We start from the raw sequence: 17,215 nt of genomic DNA, 5'->3' as shown, positions 1-17,215 counted from the left end.
TGAGTTACATATATTTGACAATCTTTTTTTAATTTGGAGAAAAATATGATAAAACTACTTAATTAAAATCCCCAATAATGTGCATAGATCCTTTTCCCCCCACAGTTGGCGTCATCTTACGGGTTTTTGAGACCTTTCTGTGTTTTTTGTGCTGTAAACAGATGACTAGGTTTCCAGCCGTGCTATAATTTAATATTGTACAGGATTCCATGGGTACGACAGGCAAATCCCTCCTCTGGGATATGCAGACCACTTCCGTTTTTTATTGTCGTTGTTATAAATGTTGCTGCAGTAACATCTTTGAGGCTTAACAGTTGTATAGACCTCTAATTGTTGGCTTAGGATAATTTCCTGGAAGTGGAACTGCTGAGTCAGAGAATACGGATATTTATTGCCAATCTGTTCTTTAGAAAGGATGTACCGACTTGCACGCTGCTTGGCAATGTCTGGATGCCCATTTTCTTGCTCTTTTGCCAACACTGGGTATGATTATTAACTTTTTTCCTTTTTGCCAATTCGTCTTATTCTTCTTTAATGGCTTGTAAGGGACAGCTTTCCTGTGGACTGGCCACTTCAATGACTCTTGTGTTTCCTGATCAGGTTCTTTCCCCAATTCTCTACTGAGAGCTCGTCTTTGGGGCACCTGGGTGGCTCAGTCCGTGAAGAGTCTGCCTTCGGCTCAGGTCACGCTCCCGGCTCAGCGGGGAGTCAGCTTCTCCCTCTCCCTCTACTCCTCCCCTACTCATGCCTCTCCCTCTCTCTCTCAAATAAACAAATAAAAATCTTTAAAAATAAGAGAGAGAGAGCTCATCTTTTTCTTACTGGCTTCGGAAGTTCTTAATAGGTTCAAGATATTAACTCTTTGTCCTGCGTTTGTGCAAAGCCCACCCCCCACCGTGAGATCACATTAGTTTATGAGATGGGAAGTGATCTACCAAAAGCCACCCAATGCATAAGGGACAGGACCAACCAGGACTGAGGAGTGGACCCCTCCTCTTCCCCCCACTCCCCCGCCTGGGCCAAATTTCAAATTTCAGCACCTCCACCCCCAGCAGCTGACTCTGCCCTGGGCATCCTGTTTGTACCCCTGAACCCCCCCCCCCCCAGGCATGTGGAAAGGAAAGGACTTCGCTGGACACACTTCCTTATCATATAAAGTGCCACAGAGCCAAGGACCAGGTGCCTGTGGGGTAGCTGCACCCCAGGGGAGCCTGAGCGCACCTTGGGGAGCCAAGAAGGCTCCGTGGAGGTGGTGTTTATGTGGAGACTTGAAGGGACATCCCACAGTACCGCGCAACAGAAACACCACATGAGCCACATGTGCAATTTTAAAGTTTCTAGTAGGCACTTAAAAGTTAAGATACTGAAACTTTCTATCCAAAATATTACTGGTTCAACAGGTCATTAAATTTTAAAAAATATTAATGAGGTATTTTCATTCTTTTGATTTTGTGCCAAACCTTCAGAATCTCCTTTGGCCTGGCCACATTGCACGTGCTCGGTGGCCTTTGTGGGGGAGGGGTCCCCGTGGTCAACACTGCAGGTGTTGGAGGTCGCGATCGTGGGAGGGGAAAGGAGACCGGCCCTGGAGGAGCAAACCCCAGGAGAGGAAGCAAGAGGTGAGTCAGCAGAGAAAATGGCTTTGAGAGAGGGCAGTGGCTGGAGGCGCCTGGCTGGGGGAGGCCGACGGATGAAAGTGTTCAGCCTGGAGGTCTATTCAGCGAGCGAAATCCAATGGCCTAGGTGCAGAGGTTGGATCTGGAGAGTAGGGTCCCTGGGGGGAGCAGGGGGGTCTAAAGACCTTTCAGATTTCTGGCTGGAGCCAGAGTATAGGAGAAGCCATTTGCCCAAGGAGAGAAGATTCTTCTGGGGGGCAGTGGGGCGGTGATAAGTTGTTTCTGGCCTGATGAATTTGAGGGACAGCCAGATGGACGACCACGCAGCGCACTGGCTACGCACACAGGCGAAGACCTGGAAGAGCCTGGGCCGGAGCTGTTGATCCGGCGGGGGAGGACGCGGTGGTGTAGGGAATATTTAATCCTGCCACATGTACGTCATTTTTGTTTCCCAAGGGCTTTCTGGAAGAACTACTGAGCAAGCTTCTGGGGTCACTCTCCCAGGCGAGCTTATAAAACAAGACAAGGGACTCTCCGCTGAAAGGCAGGGGAAGGACCAGAGGCTGGGTTAAGATGCCAATTCGCAAGCCACGCCCCCCTCGTTCAGATCCGCCCCTTCTGGATGGGGCCTGGGCATCTGGGTCACCAATACGCTCCGGCGGCAGGTGATTCAGGAGGGCACCTTCCCTGGGACACCCACCGATGAGCGAAATGACCTGATCAAATGTTTGTCTTATTCAAGAGCAATGTGTTTAGTTGTAGAGAACAGTCTGTATAAAATACAGATGAATTTCTGGGATTAGTGCTGGTGACGGCTGCACAACCCAGCGAGTATCCTGAAACCACTGAACCGCACACTGTAGAACAGTGTATTTTATGTTATGTGAATTACATTCCACTTTTTCACGCAAGGAAAAATACAAGTGAGAGCAGAAGACAGTGACTTGCAATCCCACCGATACTGGTAACAAATGACAGAACACCCGGGAGGTAGAGCGTTAAGGCTGCTTTTCCCAGGTATATGTAGTTAATTCAATTACTTTATAGGTGCTTAACCCTCAAGGAGCTGCCCTTGACCCCCTGCCACATGGCTTTACATTCTTTACATTCTGTCTGTACCAGGATGACTCCCCAGTTTATCCCCGCAGCCTCCGTGTCCCTGAACTCCAGGCGCCAGCATCACCTGCTTCCTGGGCCCGTCATCCAACATGCATCCATGCTTCACACGACCAGAGCTGGACCCCTGCTCCTGCCACCTCCACACCTGTGCACTCCCCACTTGAGCAACGGACATCCCATTCTAACGGTTGCTCAGGTCAAAATCCTTGCCGTGGACCTCGACTCCCTTCTTTGTCCCACACCCCCATCCAGTCCATTAGGCTACCCCCCCCCCCCGCCCCCGTCTCCACTTTCAAACTATAACCTGAGTCTAACCAGTTCTCTCCATGTCCTCGCCTGCCTTGCTGGACCCGGCCACCACCACCCCTGATGACCATGCAGCGCCCTCCCGTGGGTCCTGATTCTGCCCGTGCCTGCCAGGAATCCTGCCAGGAATCCGGGCTCAGAGCGGCAGCCAGGTGATCCACTTAAATAGCAACAGATTCTGAGTCTCACTTACCTCCTACCTCTCCCTGACTCTCTAAGCCCCACCTGGCTGCGCCCTGCGAGGCCATACACGGGCCACTGGGCTCCAGGGCAGGGCCCAGGAAGTGCTCCCCCTTCTCCAGGTCTTTCCCTGCCACATTCCTTGACGAACGTGGCTGGCAAGTATATGCCCTTCTGAAGGCTTCCTGGGGCCTGGGGCTCCACCAGGCAAGGCGGTGTAGGGAGGGGAATCTCGGGAATGAGCCATGTTTGGAGGCAGGAGGGGGCATCTGGGGGCTGAGAAGCACTCCTCAGTTCCTCTGTGTACCCCGCCGGGCCCCTTGAGGTCTGAATACTGTGCCGAAGTGGGGAGAAAAAGAAACCCTGCCCACCGCCTCATCCTTGCCTCTTCCTCCCGCCCTCTGTCCACCCCCAGGCCCCAGCACCTTCCTTCTCATCAGGGAGGTTTGCTGAGTGACCACGGCAAGTCAGGTGCCTTCCAGGTGTAGGAGATACAACCAGAAATAAGACAAGAAGCCCGCTCTCAGGGGGCTCACACCACAGGGGACGGGACACACAAGAAATCACCACCACCACTAAAAGAGACGGTTAGTCTGCGGTTGCGAAGGAGAAAAGGATAAAGCTGGTTAGGAGACAGGACAGGTGCCCACATATTGCCATTGTAGATGGGGATGGCCAGGGAAGGCCATGTGGACTCTGTCTGGCCTCTGTCCATCCAGATGGAGCCCCGGCCACTGGCCTCAGCCTCGACTCCCGCCTGGAGGACCCCTCCACAGGAAGGCCTGCCCCTGTCACCCCTCTGCTTAAAGCCCAGAGGCTCAGCTCCTTGGGGAGAGGGGCAGGCCGGTCCCCACTGGCCCTGGCCCTTCTCTCGGGTTTCAGATCATACCCCGCCTGCGCCTGCGGCCCTGTGCTCTGAGAGTTGTTCTCCCTCGGGTTCGGGCCTCCCCTCCTCCAGGTTTTCACGGCCGGGAACCCTTTCCCAAGCACCCCCTCCCTTCCCTGGTCTTGGAGGTCACCTTCCCCCCAGGCCGCGGTAGGTATCCCCCAGCAGACATGTGACATCCTGCCGCGCACTGCCCCTCCCCCCCGCCCCGGCACCTTAAGGGCGGGGGCCGCGCCTGTCCCATTCACCGGCGGGTCCCCAGCGCCCAACAAATCCGCGTCGAATGAATGAGTTCCACAGCGCAGAGACTTGGCCTCATTCACGTCAGATCTTCCGGGCCCTCCCCGCCCCCCCGCCCGGCGGCGCCGCGGGGGGCCGGAGCGCAGGGCGCGGCGGCCTGGCGGGGGCGGGGGTGACCGCCCCCTCCCTCCGCGAGCCGGGCAAGGCCGGGGGCTCCCCTCCGCCGGCCGGCTGGGTGCCCGCGGGGCGGCCGTGCGGCGGGCGCAGGCCCGGCCGGGCGGGTGCGGGGCGGGAGGTGGCGCCGGGCGCTGAGTGGCGGCTCCGGGTCCACCCCTGGCGCGCCGGTGCGAGCGTGAGGCGGGAGGCGGGGAGCGCAGGGGCGGCGGCGAGAGGGAGCGCAGCAGCGAGCATGTGCCGCGGAGCCCAGTAACCAGGGACGACCGCGGCCACCCCGCGGCCGCGTCGGCGCCCAGCCCAGCGCAGCTCCGCGCCGCGGCGCCCGGAGAGGGCGGCGGCCGGACGGCCCGGGCCTGCGAGCGGCCGCCCCGCGCCCGCGGCCCCGCGCCGCGCCCAGGGGGCCGAGGCGCCGCCAGCCGCGCAGCGCCTCGCGCCGGAGCCCCGCGCCCGGGCCGCGTGGGCCCGGCGCAGACAAAGGCGCGGCCCCGGCCCGGCCCGGTCCGGCGGCCCTCCGCGCGCCCCGCCCGCCGCCCGCCCCGGCCCGCGCCGGCCGAGCCGCTCCCGCTGGGCGCCCCGACGGGGTCCGGCCGGGGGCGGGGGCCGCGGCCGCCGAGGATGGGGAAATCCAACAGCAAGTTGAAGCCCGAAGTTGTGGAGGAGCTGACCAGGAAGACCTACTGTGAGTGCGCGCGCCAGGACCCCCGCCCCGCGCTCCGCGGCGCTGCCTCCGCCCCCTCGCGCCCCTCCCCCACGTCCGGCCCCCCACCCCACCCCCACCCCCACCCCCACCCCCAGACCCCGCGTCCCTCCTTCGGTCGCGCCCGCCTCACCCCTCCCTCGGCCATTCCCGCCCTGCCTTGGCGCGGGCAGCTCTGCAGCCCCCGGCCGCGCCCCCGGCCCCACACCTGGCGCTATTGTTCTAGGGCACCCCTCCCCCCCCACGCCCGGGACGGGTGCCGCCTGTCGGCGCGCGCGGGGCCACCCCCGGGCCGGGAGGGCCGGCTCCAGTCCCCCCTTCCCCCCCGGGGCCCCCTCTTTGCAGAGCTGTCCGAAAGAGCCGGGGTGTGCTAGGGCGAGGGGCGGTGGTCGGGGAGGGGGCTCCCGGTTGCGCGGTGGCTGGGGCTGTGCGGAGCCGACTGGCACGAGCGCAGCGGGGTGGGTGATTCATGCATCACGATGCCGCTGCTGTTGCCGCTGCTGCTGCTTCGAGGTTGGCCTGTCGCCCCCTCCCTGGCCCGGATCGTGTGCGTTGGGGTGGGAGGGGGGCGAGACTTGCCCGAACGCTCGAGGCGGCGGCGGCGGCTCGGGGTCCTGGGCGCCCTGTGGGCTGCAGGATTTACAGGGTGAATTCTCCCGTGGCCCTGATCTCACCTCCCCTTTTCTATCTCAATCTACCACATTGGGAAATGGGTTGATACAGCGGGGGGTGGGGTGGGGTGGGGGGCGATCTGGGCCATCTCAACAGGTCACCGTCTGGGGGGCCCCCTAGGAGGAGGGTCTGCCCATTTCGGACTTATCCAGAGCTGGCCCAGTGTGTCTCTCCACTTGGCCCAACTTCACAACTGTCCTGTACCCTTGCATCTTCAGTTTCTCCCTGACTGACTTCTCCCTTCCCTGCAGCCTCTTGGGGGGGGGCACACCCCAGCTTGCCAGGGGTTCATGGCACTGGGTCCTGACCACATGCTCTTATTTTGGGTGGGACCGGGAGAAGGACGGCTGTGTTGTCTGGAAGGGCTCCAGTCTGGGTGTCTGACTTGGAAGGGGGTATTGGCCCTGGGTGTGGGCTGCAGTTCAGAACCCATACCTGGGCAGCTGTGGGGGGGGGGCAGCCCCTCTGCCCTCTTCCTTCCCAGGCAGGAGATTGACTGCCAGCCTTCTGCGTTGATGGAGGCCTAGGAGGCAGCTTCTGGTGGTGCATTGCACAACCTCTGCCCCCCTCCCCCCTCCATCGGTCTTCTGGGCACGTTTGCAGGTCTGGCCAAGCCCACGCCTCAGCTCCGTGCCCCTTGCCCCCCTGTGCTTAGAACAAAGGGGGCTTTCCTGAGTGGGCGCTAGTCTGCTGAGAGGTAGTGGTCCTTCTCCAGTGGAATTCTCCAGCAAGGAGGTCACATCCCAGTACCTGCTCCTTGAAGCGTAGAGGCTCCAAGGACTGGGACACGGTCCTTACTGTTCTTACCCTCTTTCCTGGGGGGGACAGGAGGGAGGGAGGTGGCCCAGTTTGGCTGCTGTTCTGTGAGATTTGCTGGGCCTTCCCTCAGGCTCTGTCCAGTTGTGGGCCGTAGCTGTCCGCAGGCAGGCTGCAGGTGGGACGTCCCAGGCTCCTGTGCCCGGAGAGGCAGAGAGCACCACGGGCTTTGACGGGCATGGTGGGCTTGGGTTGAACCAGGGCGTCCCCATGCCGGTGGAGCAGGTGGCAGGGAGAGGGGACTGTGAGCTGAATGAAGCTGGGTTGCCTGCTTCCTGAGTGTGTCACATGCCAAGCTCTTCGCATCATTAGCTCATAGAATCCTCAGCCGCCATGCACACGGTGGGCACTATTACCAGCTGCATTTACAGACAAGGGAACGAAGACTCAGAAAGGTGAAGTCATGTGCCCAAGATCCGTGGCTCGTCACCAGGTGGTGCCAGGACTCAAATTCCGGTCTGTCTCCAAAGTTAGGCCCCTTGAAAGACCTCAGAACTCAGGCCGAGAAGTCAGGAGGGGCTTTTCTTCTGTGGGTCCCTGTCTGGTTGATGCCATCAGCCCGTGATGGTAGATTCTAGATGGGAAGGGGTGGAGGGTGGTGGTCATTTCCCCCCTCCCCCCACCCGGGCACATCTGTCAGCTTTGGGAGAAGTTGAGTCAACAAGGCTTTGTTAGGAACGGGTCTGGTGGTGCTGAGCCGGCCTGGGCTATTTTTAAAGGCCTTTGGAGACATGGAACAGTTTTGATCTGAGAGAGTTAGCCGAGAACTTTCCTCTGTAGAGCCCTTATTAGGTGTGGGCTGGGGGAGGTGGCGGGGGGTTCACTGGCTTCCCGTCGGTCTCCCTTGCTCCTGCTTGGCTGTGCTGGCACTTAGTAGGGCCACATATATTTGTTGCTGGAAAGTCTCCCCACAGGAAAAGCAGAGAAAGCCTCCAGCTTGTTCTAAGGCCCCAGATGGGCTTCCTTCTGATGGGGACTGAGCCATCTGCTCTGTGTTCCGGGGGTTCTGTGTGTGGGGTCAAGAGAGGAGCACTTAGCAAGGACCATCAGCGTCTCCGGGAGAGCTTGTCAAATTCCAAGTGCACGGCTTGCTTTGTGCTCAAATTTCTCAGTCCGGAGGTCTGGGCTGGGTCCAGGGCCCTGCGTCCTTGACAGGTGTTTGTCACGCAGATCTTGGTTCCCAGGAGCCCCATTTGAAGACCCACCCTGGTCCCATGGGTCCTAGGCCACCTCGGGAGAGCACAGCTGGCTGCAGCGCCCAGAGGGGAGTCCAGATGTTCACACCTGAGTCATTGCTGGCTGCCACCCTTGGTGGTGACTCGCCTGCTCCCTGGGAAAGACTGTCCTGGTGGTCTGTGCGTGTGTGCGTGTGTGTCTCTGTGTGTGTGTGTGTGCGCATGCGTGCGTGTGCACGCACGAGGGAGCAGGAGGAGGTCTAAGACACATCTGGACGCAGCCTCGCTAAAACCTCCCGTCTTCTAGGCTGAACACTGCAGAGGAGACTTTTTTTCCTCCTTTGCAGATAAGATTTTGTAAATCATCGTGCCCCGTCGTGCAATCCTTACCCTTCCTGGCGCAGCTCACACCCAGGAGCCCCAGCAGGTTCGAGACTGATGGGGGCCCCCGCCCCGCTGGGACTCAGAGAGCAGGACTCAGTGTGGCCGGCAGCCCAGTTTCTTGGAGGTCTGGCCCACTTTCTTCCAGCTTGTTGTTGGTGAGGCTGCTGTCAAGCCTGTGTGCCTAAGCTGTGGGACAGGCCAGCCCCTCCCCTCAGTGACCCTCGGTTTCCTCATCTGCCACACGGGGATGCTCGTGGGTCTTGGGCCCCAGGGGATGTAACGCATCGATAGGGTAACTCCCTTATAGCCTCATCTGTGGCCTTTGGTAAAGGGGCCTCCTTAAGGCGCGACAAACACCTGTCAAGGATGTAAGAGTGGATGTGAGCAGTCGTCACTAATGTCGCTTCGACTACCCAGTTCAGCTGCCTCTTGAACCGATCTCAAGTGCATCTCGTGGGCAGAGTCCATCCCTCCACATGGAATCTTCCTGCGGCCGCAGCCTTTGTGCCTGGCCCGCAGGCGGCAGAGAAAGGTGGCAACCTCACTCTGCCCGAATCCTGGCAGGTTCTTGTTTTACCTGCAGTAGTCTCCCCCGGACACCCCCCTTGTTCATTTCTGGTCTGCCCGGCCTGCCATTCATCGAGCCCTCGCTCGACACTGACACGAGAAGGAGAGGGATGTACCCTTGCCTTCCGATGGAAACCAGCCAGATGGTCCAAAAAACCAAGCTTGTGGGGCTCGAGCCATTTGTTGCGGTCTGGGCTCCAGCCCGGCAGCCCCCACAGGCAGACAGACAGACACCCCCACCCCGCCTCCCTTCCTTAGCCTTTCCCCGTGGTGCTCCCGGTACTCCCCAGGGACCCTCTGTCTAGGACTCGGAGGAGGTCACCTGCTCCTCGTCGCTCTTGGTCAGCCCAGGCTCTGCCTTGACCTTGCTTGCCAACCTTGAGTCTCTGCAGCCTTTTCTCCTGATGCCCAGAATGGTGCCCAACACGCGGCAGCTCCCGGAGGGGAGGAGCAGCTGGATGGGAGGCCCGGGTAGCCGGCAGCTAAAGCCTCTGCCACGCAGAGCCGAGAAGGGGACCCTAGTTCACGGTCAGGAGTCTGGGGTTAAGAGATGCTGGGTGTCACCAGTTGGGCTCTTGTGGCTCTCTGGCTTTGGGAAGGGTCACATGAGGGTCTGTTCCCGGAAGAGAAGGAATATTCTCTGATGGTGATCAGAGAATGATGGTGATCACCCCCCCCCACCCGGTGCTGGCCAACCAGAGGGGGCAGGACGTTGCTGTGGGGGGAGGGAGTATCTGGTACCCATCTGGGGACAAATAAGCCGGGGTGTGAAGGCAAGGAACAAACCACCTGGCAGAGGGAAGGCCCAGAGGGAGGAAGGCGGCTTCTGTAATCCTATGTATCCTGGGCACAGGAGGGTGAGACCGGGGAGGCTCGCTCCCTCTCTCCCCTGGAGGTGAGACTGAACAGCAACAAGAAGAGTCAAGGTTAGGGGAGTTACGCTAGAGTGGGCATCTGGGCAGGAAACATCCGATCCGCTGTTAGGAAAGAGCTCAATATCCTGGAGAAGGGGGCTGGGTCCTCAGTCAGGCTCTGTGACCCTGGGCAAGTCACTTACCCTCTCTGAGCACCGGCTCATTCATCTGTCTCACCTGCCCGTGTGACTCCGTGGATCCAAATGGGAGGATGCTTTGAGGTCCCGAGTGTGGACCAGAAAGGGAAGGGGGGCTGTTTGGCAGCAGAGAGGCAGGGAGGATTGTGGGCCTCTGGGACCAGATGTCCCGGGGTTCTGGCTCTTTCCTTGTGCAAGCCGCTTCTCACAGAGCTTTACTTTCCTCCTGTGGAAGATGGGCATCCCAGAGACCCCGGAGCTGGATTCACGGGCATGTGAAGGGGTTGGCGCGGTGCCTGGTTCGAGGGGACGCTTTCAGCTTCTGGTGGCTTCCGTCCTACGATCCTCTGTCTCCTAGAGCAGGATGGGAGGAGTGGGTCTGCAGCCTGCCCCCTTTGTGCAGAGAGAAGCAGAGGAGGCCAGAGAGGGACAGGGACTTGTGGGGGTCACAGAGCCCGGGCCTCCTCCTCATACCTGTTCTGGCTCTTTCTGCCTCCTCTGGCTCCTTCCGGCCCCAGCCCCACCCCCACCCCACCACAGAGATTCTGGCAGTGTGACATGAAAGCCCTTTCTCCTGGCCACCCAGCTTCCTCTGCTCCCAAGGCCAGACCTCGGCCCCTCTGGGCCGACTGTGGGCAGCGGGCAATGCAGCCGGAGCTGGGCCAGGCTCACGTCACTCCTCACCAAGGGCCCCGAAGGCCATGGGAAGGGATCTGCACGTTTTCTGAGATGCGTGGGGGGCCACGGAAGGAGGTGGTGGAGAAAGTTAGATGTGGGTTTGGAGAGTGTTCTTGTCTATAGTCCAAGAACGGATGGGAGGAGGGGGTGGTCCTCGGGGCGGGGGGTGGTCACGGTGATGAACTGGGTGTCCGTGGGGGTGACAACAGATCTGGGTATCCTTGGGAGGAAGATTCCATTGGACTTGGTGTGTAGGTTTCATTACCTTATGCATTTGGAATTACATACTTTTTATTTTCTAACTTTTTAAAACCTGACAATTGGGAATGTTTGCTCACATTGTTTACTATTCTTTTAAACCATGATTTTTAAGGGGCGCCTGGGTGGCTCAGTCGGTTAAGTGTCTGACTCTTGATCTCAGTCTTGATCTCAGGGTCGTGGGTTGGAGCCCTGCGTTGGGCTTCACGCTGGGCATGGAGTCTACTTAAAAAAAAAAAAAAAGTTTAAAACATGATTAAAAAAATAAAAAGCATGAGTTTTTAAATGGTGTATCCTATGAATGCAACATTTTATTTGGTTCCCTTCTATTGGACAGTTAGGCTGCTTTTTTAATCCATCCCTCCCTCCCTCCCTCCCTCCCTCCCTCCCTCCCTGCCTTCCTTCTTTTCCTCCTTCCCTCCTCCTCTCCTCCTCCTCCTCCTCTTCTTTTTTTACCAATATCAATAGGGATGTGACAAACATTTTTCTACTCAATCTTTGTACGAACATCTTTGCAATAAATTTTTGCACGGAGCTCTTCTTGAAGATAAATTCCCCCAAATGAAGCTGCAATGTTAAAGCCCGGGGACATCTGAAAAGGCTTTTGATAGAAAAATTGTTAAATCACTCTACAAAGTATGTTCCAATCTTCACTCTCAGCAAACATGGGTGAGAGAGTGCCTGTTTCCCTGCATTCTTGCCAGCACTGAGTCTACCTGCTTTTCTTGATTACTGCTGATTTTGTGGGGAAGAAAGAGTAGCTCCCTCGTTCAAAGTTCATTCCTTTGATTACTATTAAATAGAATCCTAGGGTCTTTGAGCTAGAGGAGACTTTGGGGTCATCTAGTCCAATGCCTTTATTTTACAAATGGGAAAAGCAAGTACTGGAGAGACGAAGTGTTTCTCCCAAGGTTACAAGGCAAATACCAGGCAGAAACCCAGGACTGCTGGCTCTAACTTTTGGGGTGCTCCCCACTGTGCCATGAATGGGTTGGCTGTTGGGGTGGAGACGGGGATGTCTTGCTGTTTTCTGACTCGGTGCATCTTGCCCTAAATATCTCTTACTCTCAGGCAAGGCCGAAAACCAGTATCAATTAAAAAGAGCATCCTTCTTCCCGGCATTTTGAGATGTAACACTTTGCACGTCCTGGGCGTGGTCTCTTTACCAGGGCAGAGAACGTCATAAATGAATGTGCCAAGTTTCCAGGTAACTTGAAATTGGGGTCAGATTCCCAGCTGAGGGCAGGACAGCAGAGTGTTGAGAGCTTGTGAGACAGCTTGCTGTCTTCTGGCAGTGACTCTGCCGAGCGCCTTACCCCTCTGAGTTCTGGGTGTTGTGTGTGCCGTGGGGATGGACCACAGTGCTTTTCCCAACAGGCGGACGCAGGGACCGGCGTGTAGTAAGGGCTCCGTCAATACTCTCACAGGAAAGTGGGTGCTAAGCTGTTGGTGTCAGGGGACAGCAGTCCTTGGCCACCCCCCTGGTGGTCACAGGGTGAGCGGTCACAAGCCCTCTGCTCAATTAGAAGTGAGTGGCGAATGGGACGGCTCTGTATTTGGCCCAGCCGGTGGGCAGCGGGATCATTCTGCCCTGGGCTCCTGGCTCACTGAGTTGGGGAGGGAGGACAGGCTCTGGAATGCTGGACTTTAGGTCCCTGCATGGACTTGGCTTGGGAGGGCCAGAGAGACACCTGCCTGCACGTCAGTCCCAGAACCATCCCATCCTGGACAGTGACTGTGGAGTCCCCGGTGCCCCTGGGACTCAGTTTCCCTTTCTGTACAATGTTCAGATTGCCAGCTGGTGAGACTAGGGACCGAGCGTGCCTGGGCTCTGGCGTCTTCTGACCTGGGATCATGGGCTGTCTCAGCCACAGGCACAGGTCTTAGTTTCTCGTGCCTCGGTTTTCTCTTCTGCAAACTGGGGCTGTTGTGGGTGAGGTGAGGGATAGTAGAGACAGGAATTTGATGGCTGCTCAGTGATGAGGGCGAATCTGTAATCAACATCGTGGAAGGATGCCGCGCATTCCTAGGAGTGAGGCCCAGCTCAGGGTTCACACGCGCCCATCGCCAACAACTCTCAGGATCCTGGGTGGTCCGCGCTTACAGATGAGAAACAGGCTCACAGGGGATCGGGGTTGGCCCAAGGCCACGCACCTGGTGAGTGACGCAGCTGGCGTTTGGTCTTGGGCCGAGCGCGGGGCCCTTGTGGGTGGGGGTGCCGGGAAGCTGCCTTGGGGGTGTGCGGGCGATCGTGCGCACGCGTGGGTGCCTGGTGTGGGTGTGTGCTGGGGCGGGGGCTGCGGAGCACACGTGCGCGCCCCGGCTGGCGTGGGCGTGCTCCGGGCGAGAGGGTCGGGGTCGCGGCGTGTGTCGGGAGTGGGCGAGCCGGCACGTCTGTGCGCGCGCGTGCGCACGCAGGGGTGTGTGAGGGCCGCTCTGTGCAGGTTGTAAATACGGATGCACGGGGTGGGCGGGGGCGCCTGGGCGTGAGGCTCAGACCGGCCTGGAACCCGAATCAGAAGCCGATGGCGCTGTTGCCTGCTCTGGAACCAGGCGACCGGGCTGCCGCTTCTCAACCTCCTGCCCTCACCACGGTGCCCTGTGGGAGCCCGTCCGTCCGGGGGCAGTGGGGGAATTTGGGAGGAAGAGCAAAAGTGACAACCCCCATTTACCAAGTGAGGGTGCGTTGCCGTGAATACTGAGTATAGATTTACCGCCCTGTGGGCTCACCACGGGCCTGGGAGCAGGGACTATTGTGCCCATTTTACAGGTGAAGAAAAAGAGGCCCAGACAGATTCAGAGACATGCCCATGGCCTCCCAGACAAGTCAGTGGCCACTGGGGCTCAGGCGCAAATCTTTGTCTGCCCAAAGCAATGCCCCTCCCTCTGGGGGCCTGCCTCCTACAATCTCTGTGAGCCTTATACCCTTAGAGCTGCTAAGAAGGGTAGTGAGCACCCCATCATTGGAGGCATTCAAGCAGCTGTTGGATATCAGATACTGGCCGGGCATCCCAGATTCCTGGGCTGGAGGTGAGGTTGGACAGTGGGTAGGATCCTTCCAGCTTCATAGCTTTGCACACGGCCCTCGTGGTTTCGCCTCCTGCAAGGCATTTGGGACAGCTTTGCCTTGGCTTCCTTTGGGAGTAGGTAGACTTGAGGCCTGCCAGCAGGCAGCAGCACAACAGTTGTGAGAAGTCCAGGGGGCATCAGTAGGAGTGGGCATCAGGGGGCAGCCCCGCCCAGGCCTCAGGCTTTCGCAGCCTCTGCCCGTCCCAGGCGAGGCTCCGGTGCTCACTAGGTGCCCAGCGCTATGCTCCTCTCATGGGATGCTCCCAGCCCGTGAGCTCAGGAGCGCTGTGTCCTCTTGTCCAGCTAGCACCATCTCTGCCCTGGGGGAGCCTGCAGGCTGGGGCTGGGAAGCAGGAGGCAGCCCAAAGATAAGGCCATGGAGACCAACGGGATACGCCTGGAGCGCCCCAGCCATCCTGCCCTGCCAGTGCCTGGCATGGCCAGGGTGCCTCGAGAAATGTCTGTTGAACAAAGTGGGAGACCACAGGTGCAGCGTGAGGCTCGGGGACACAGCAACAGAGGGGACCTCCGGGGCCGGAGGCCTAGTAGCCCTGCTCCGGTCAACTGTAAGCTCCTTGAGGGTCGGGACATGCATGGTAGATTTGCTTTCTGTGCAGTGCCCGGCCTGGAGCCACGTACAGGGCAGGCCTGTGAACACCTCTGCATAAGGCTCTGGGCTTTCCAAAGTGTTTGTCTGTGTGTTGCTTTGTTTTGGTCTTCCGCTGACCAGGGTGGGACCTGTTTGTGCTCCTGACTTGCAATCAGATGGGGCAGGGCTGGGGGGAGGGGATCTCCAGGTTGGAGTCTGGGGTCCTCATTCCAGCCTGACTTGCTATGGCTTTTAGCTGCCCCCTCGGGGTCTCAGTTTCTCCAGTGTCCTGCTGTCTATGAGATGGGGTGTCACCTTTTCTTAGCCCGAGGGTATCCTGATTGGGCCACCCAGGGGGCGGTGTTCCCCACCTACTGAGTCCATGCCGGGGGTGCCCAGGAAGGGGTGCAGAGCAGCCACTGGCTCTGGCACTCCTGGGCTCACACGGTAGCACCAGGAAGCTAATGGGGTGTCCAGGCCACCGTGCTCCGGATTCCCTGGCAGGGGAGAAGGAGGAGGGCGGGAGGAATGTGGCTTTGAGGAATGTTTAACCCAAAGCAGAAATAGCACTCTGCTTTTTTTATTTTAGGCTTAGGTTTTCAGTTAGGAAGTGGGCTCAGAGTGCCATTCTCTCTCTCTCCCTCCCCTCTCTCTCTCTCCCTTGGCTCCCCCACAGCTCTGGCCTTTTGGGGACAGAAGGTGGCCTCTTTTTCTTTTTTTTTTTAAACTAAGAAGCTGCTGTGGGAACCAGAAAGGCCCTGGATTTGGTGGCAGACAGAGCTGGGTTCAGATCCCTCATTCTCCACCTCCCAGCCCTGTGGCCACCCTGACCCTCTGCTTTGTCTTCTATGGAACTGGCGGGGAGGGAAGTGACGTGAGTGGAGATGGCTTGTCTGCGGTATCATGTCGGGCGTTCCTGTTCGGGGAGCAGCCAGGCCTGGGTGCAAAGCCTGGCTCCTCTCCTGAGCTCTGGGACCTTGGTCAACCTCTTTCCCTCGAGCCTCCTTACTTCACCTGTAAAATGGGCAGGTGATGATACTCCCGCCTCCCAGGACTGTGGCTGGAATGAGCGTGAAAATATTGGCAGAATGGCATGGTGGGTCCCAGGCTCCTGCACCCCTCCTCTGAGCCCAAGTGGCCTCACACAGGCCTGCTGCCAGGTTGAATGAGGGTCCATGCCCTGGGCGAGGGGCAGCTTGGAGGCGCTCTTCACCCGACCCTCTGCTCGGGCCAGCGCCCCCGCAGCCTCTCCGAGGTCAGTGCCCAGGGACCGTCCAGTGGCCTCCCCCGACCGGGTGGCAAGGACACGTTCAGCTCGTCCTTGTCTCATTCGGGGCTGTGAGTGCCGTGAGGACAGACCCGTCTCGTTTCGGGGGTCCTCACTGTCCCCCCGGCTCCTAGAACAGAGCCTGGCGCATATCCGTTGGGACGAACAAGCAACTAGGAAAAGGGAGAAGCTAACGAGTAAGCAGGGCTGCTCACCCATCCTGGGTCTGTATTCTCTGCTCCTGTCTGGCCCCCCCCACCTCCTGGGCCGGGGCTGGGGGTCCTGCCCTGTCTGGGGGGTCCTGAGAAGTCAGGCACGGGGAGGCTGGGCCCCGGCAAGTCAGGCCTGGCCAGGACCTGGACCCCTCTCACCTCCCCGGGCCTGGGGACACGAGGAGGGGTCCCCCCAGCCCACATGGCCCCTCCTTCCGGCCCCCCTGCCGCTCCTGTCTCTTTGTAGGAACCAAGAGATTCCTGTTCAAAGGCAGGAGACGGGGCTATTTTTGGCACTGTGGGGGGAAAAGCGAATGCTTCCCTTCTGTTCAAAAGTGTATGGTGTGTGTGCTGGGCAGACGAGCCGCTCGATGGGGCTCTAAGCCCGTGCTGCCTGGGCTTCTGCCCCCCGGCCCCCAGGGCCCTGCTTCCCTGCCGGGGCTCAGTAGCCCACAGGGCCACGTTGGGTGATGATTATTTCCAGACTGCCCGCGATGAGGCCCTTGCTGGGCCTGAGCAGAACAGGATCTTAATTAAAACGAACAGCAGCCCTCAAAATAAAGGAGAGGAGCCTGCTAGCTGTTCTTACCTTGATTCGTGTTTCCTCGGCTCAGGCTCTGTGGAGCTGGGGGTGGTTGTGAGAAGGAGGTCCAGCCGGCTGGAGGAGAAGGGCTGGAGGCCCTGGGTGCCCTTGTGGGGTGAATTCGGCCATGGGTATCCCCGGGCCACCTTGCCACTCTTTACTTCCAGATGCAGAAAGCCGTTGTCGGAACAGCTGCCTCGTGCCCGGTCCTGTGGGTGCCAGGATGAAGGGCAGATGGACGGATGGACTTCTGCCTTCCTGGCACTCGCGGTTTGGTGGGGAAATGGATAGGAGGCTAGGATAAGCATCAAGGCAGGGCATTCCACAATGCTGTGGGAGGCTACCGGGTCGGGGGTGCATCTGGGAGGGCTTCCTGGAGGAGGTGATGTTTCAGTTGAAACCTGAGGGTAGGGTTGCCAGCCATAATAAACAATTATTCATCATTTATCTGAAATCCAAGTTTACCTGGGCATCCTGTATTTTTATGTGCTAAATTTGGGGGCCCTACCTGAAGCTGAGAAGGCACAAAGCGGTTTGGGGAGGGGTAGTTTATGGGAGATGCTAAGAGTGTTTCAGGCAGAGGGAGCGGCATGTTCCAGGTCTGGAGGCATCTAGGCGTGGCCACGGTGAGGACCTAGAGAAGGCGCAGTGGCCAGAGTGGAGGGGAGGTGCA

At 58.8% G+C, this 17,215-nt stretch overlaps 1 protein-coding gene across 1 annotated transcript in view; it reads left to right on the top strand.

Moving 5' to 3' along the window:
* Positions 1-5,051: 5,051 nt before the first annotated feature.
* The window catches only part of NCS1 (neuronal calcium sensor 1), a 52,431-nt gene continuing 40,267 nt past the window's right edge, over positions 5,052-17,215 (top strand). Inside the window, exon 1 of the mRNA XM_045771018.2 lies at positions 5,052-5,203. Coding sequence (XP_045626974.1) covers positions 5,140-5,203 — 64 coding nt within the window. The 5' untranslated portion in view covers positions 5,052-5,139. The remainder of the gene's footprint in view (positions 5,204-17,215) is intronic.

Source organism: Ursus americanus, chromosome 18 (assembly GCF_024610735.1).
Source record: "Ursus americanus isolate L20-20 chromosome 18, mUrsAme1.1.p, whole genome shotgun sequence".
Classification (NCBI taxonomy): Eukaryota; Metazoa; Chordata; class Mammalia; order Carnivora; family Ursidae; genus Ursus; species Ursus americanus.
This window is presented reverse-complemented; position numbering and strand designations above follow the sequence as displayed.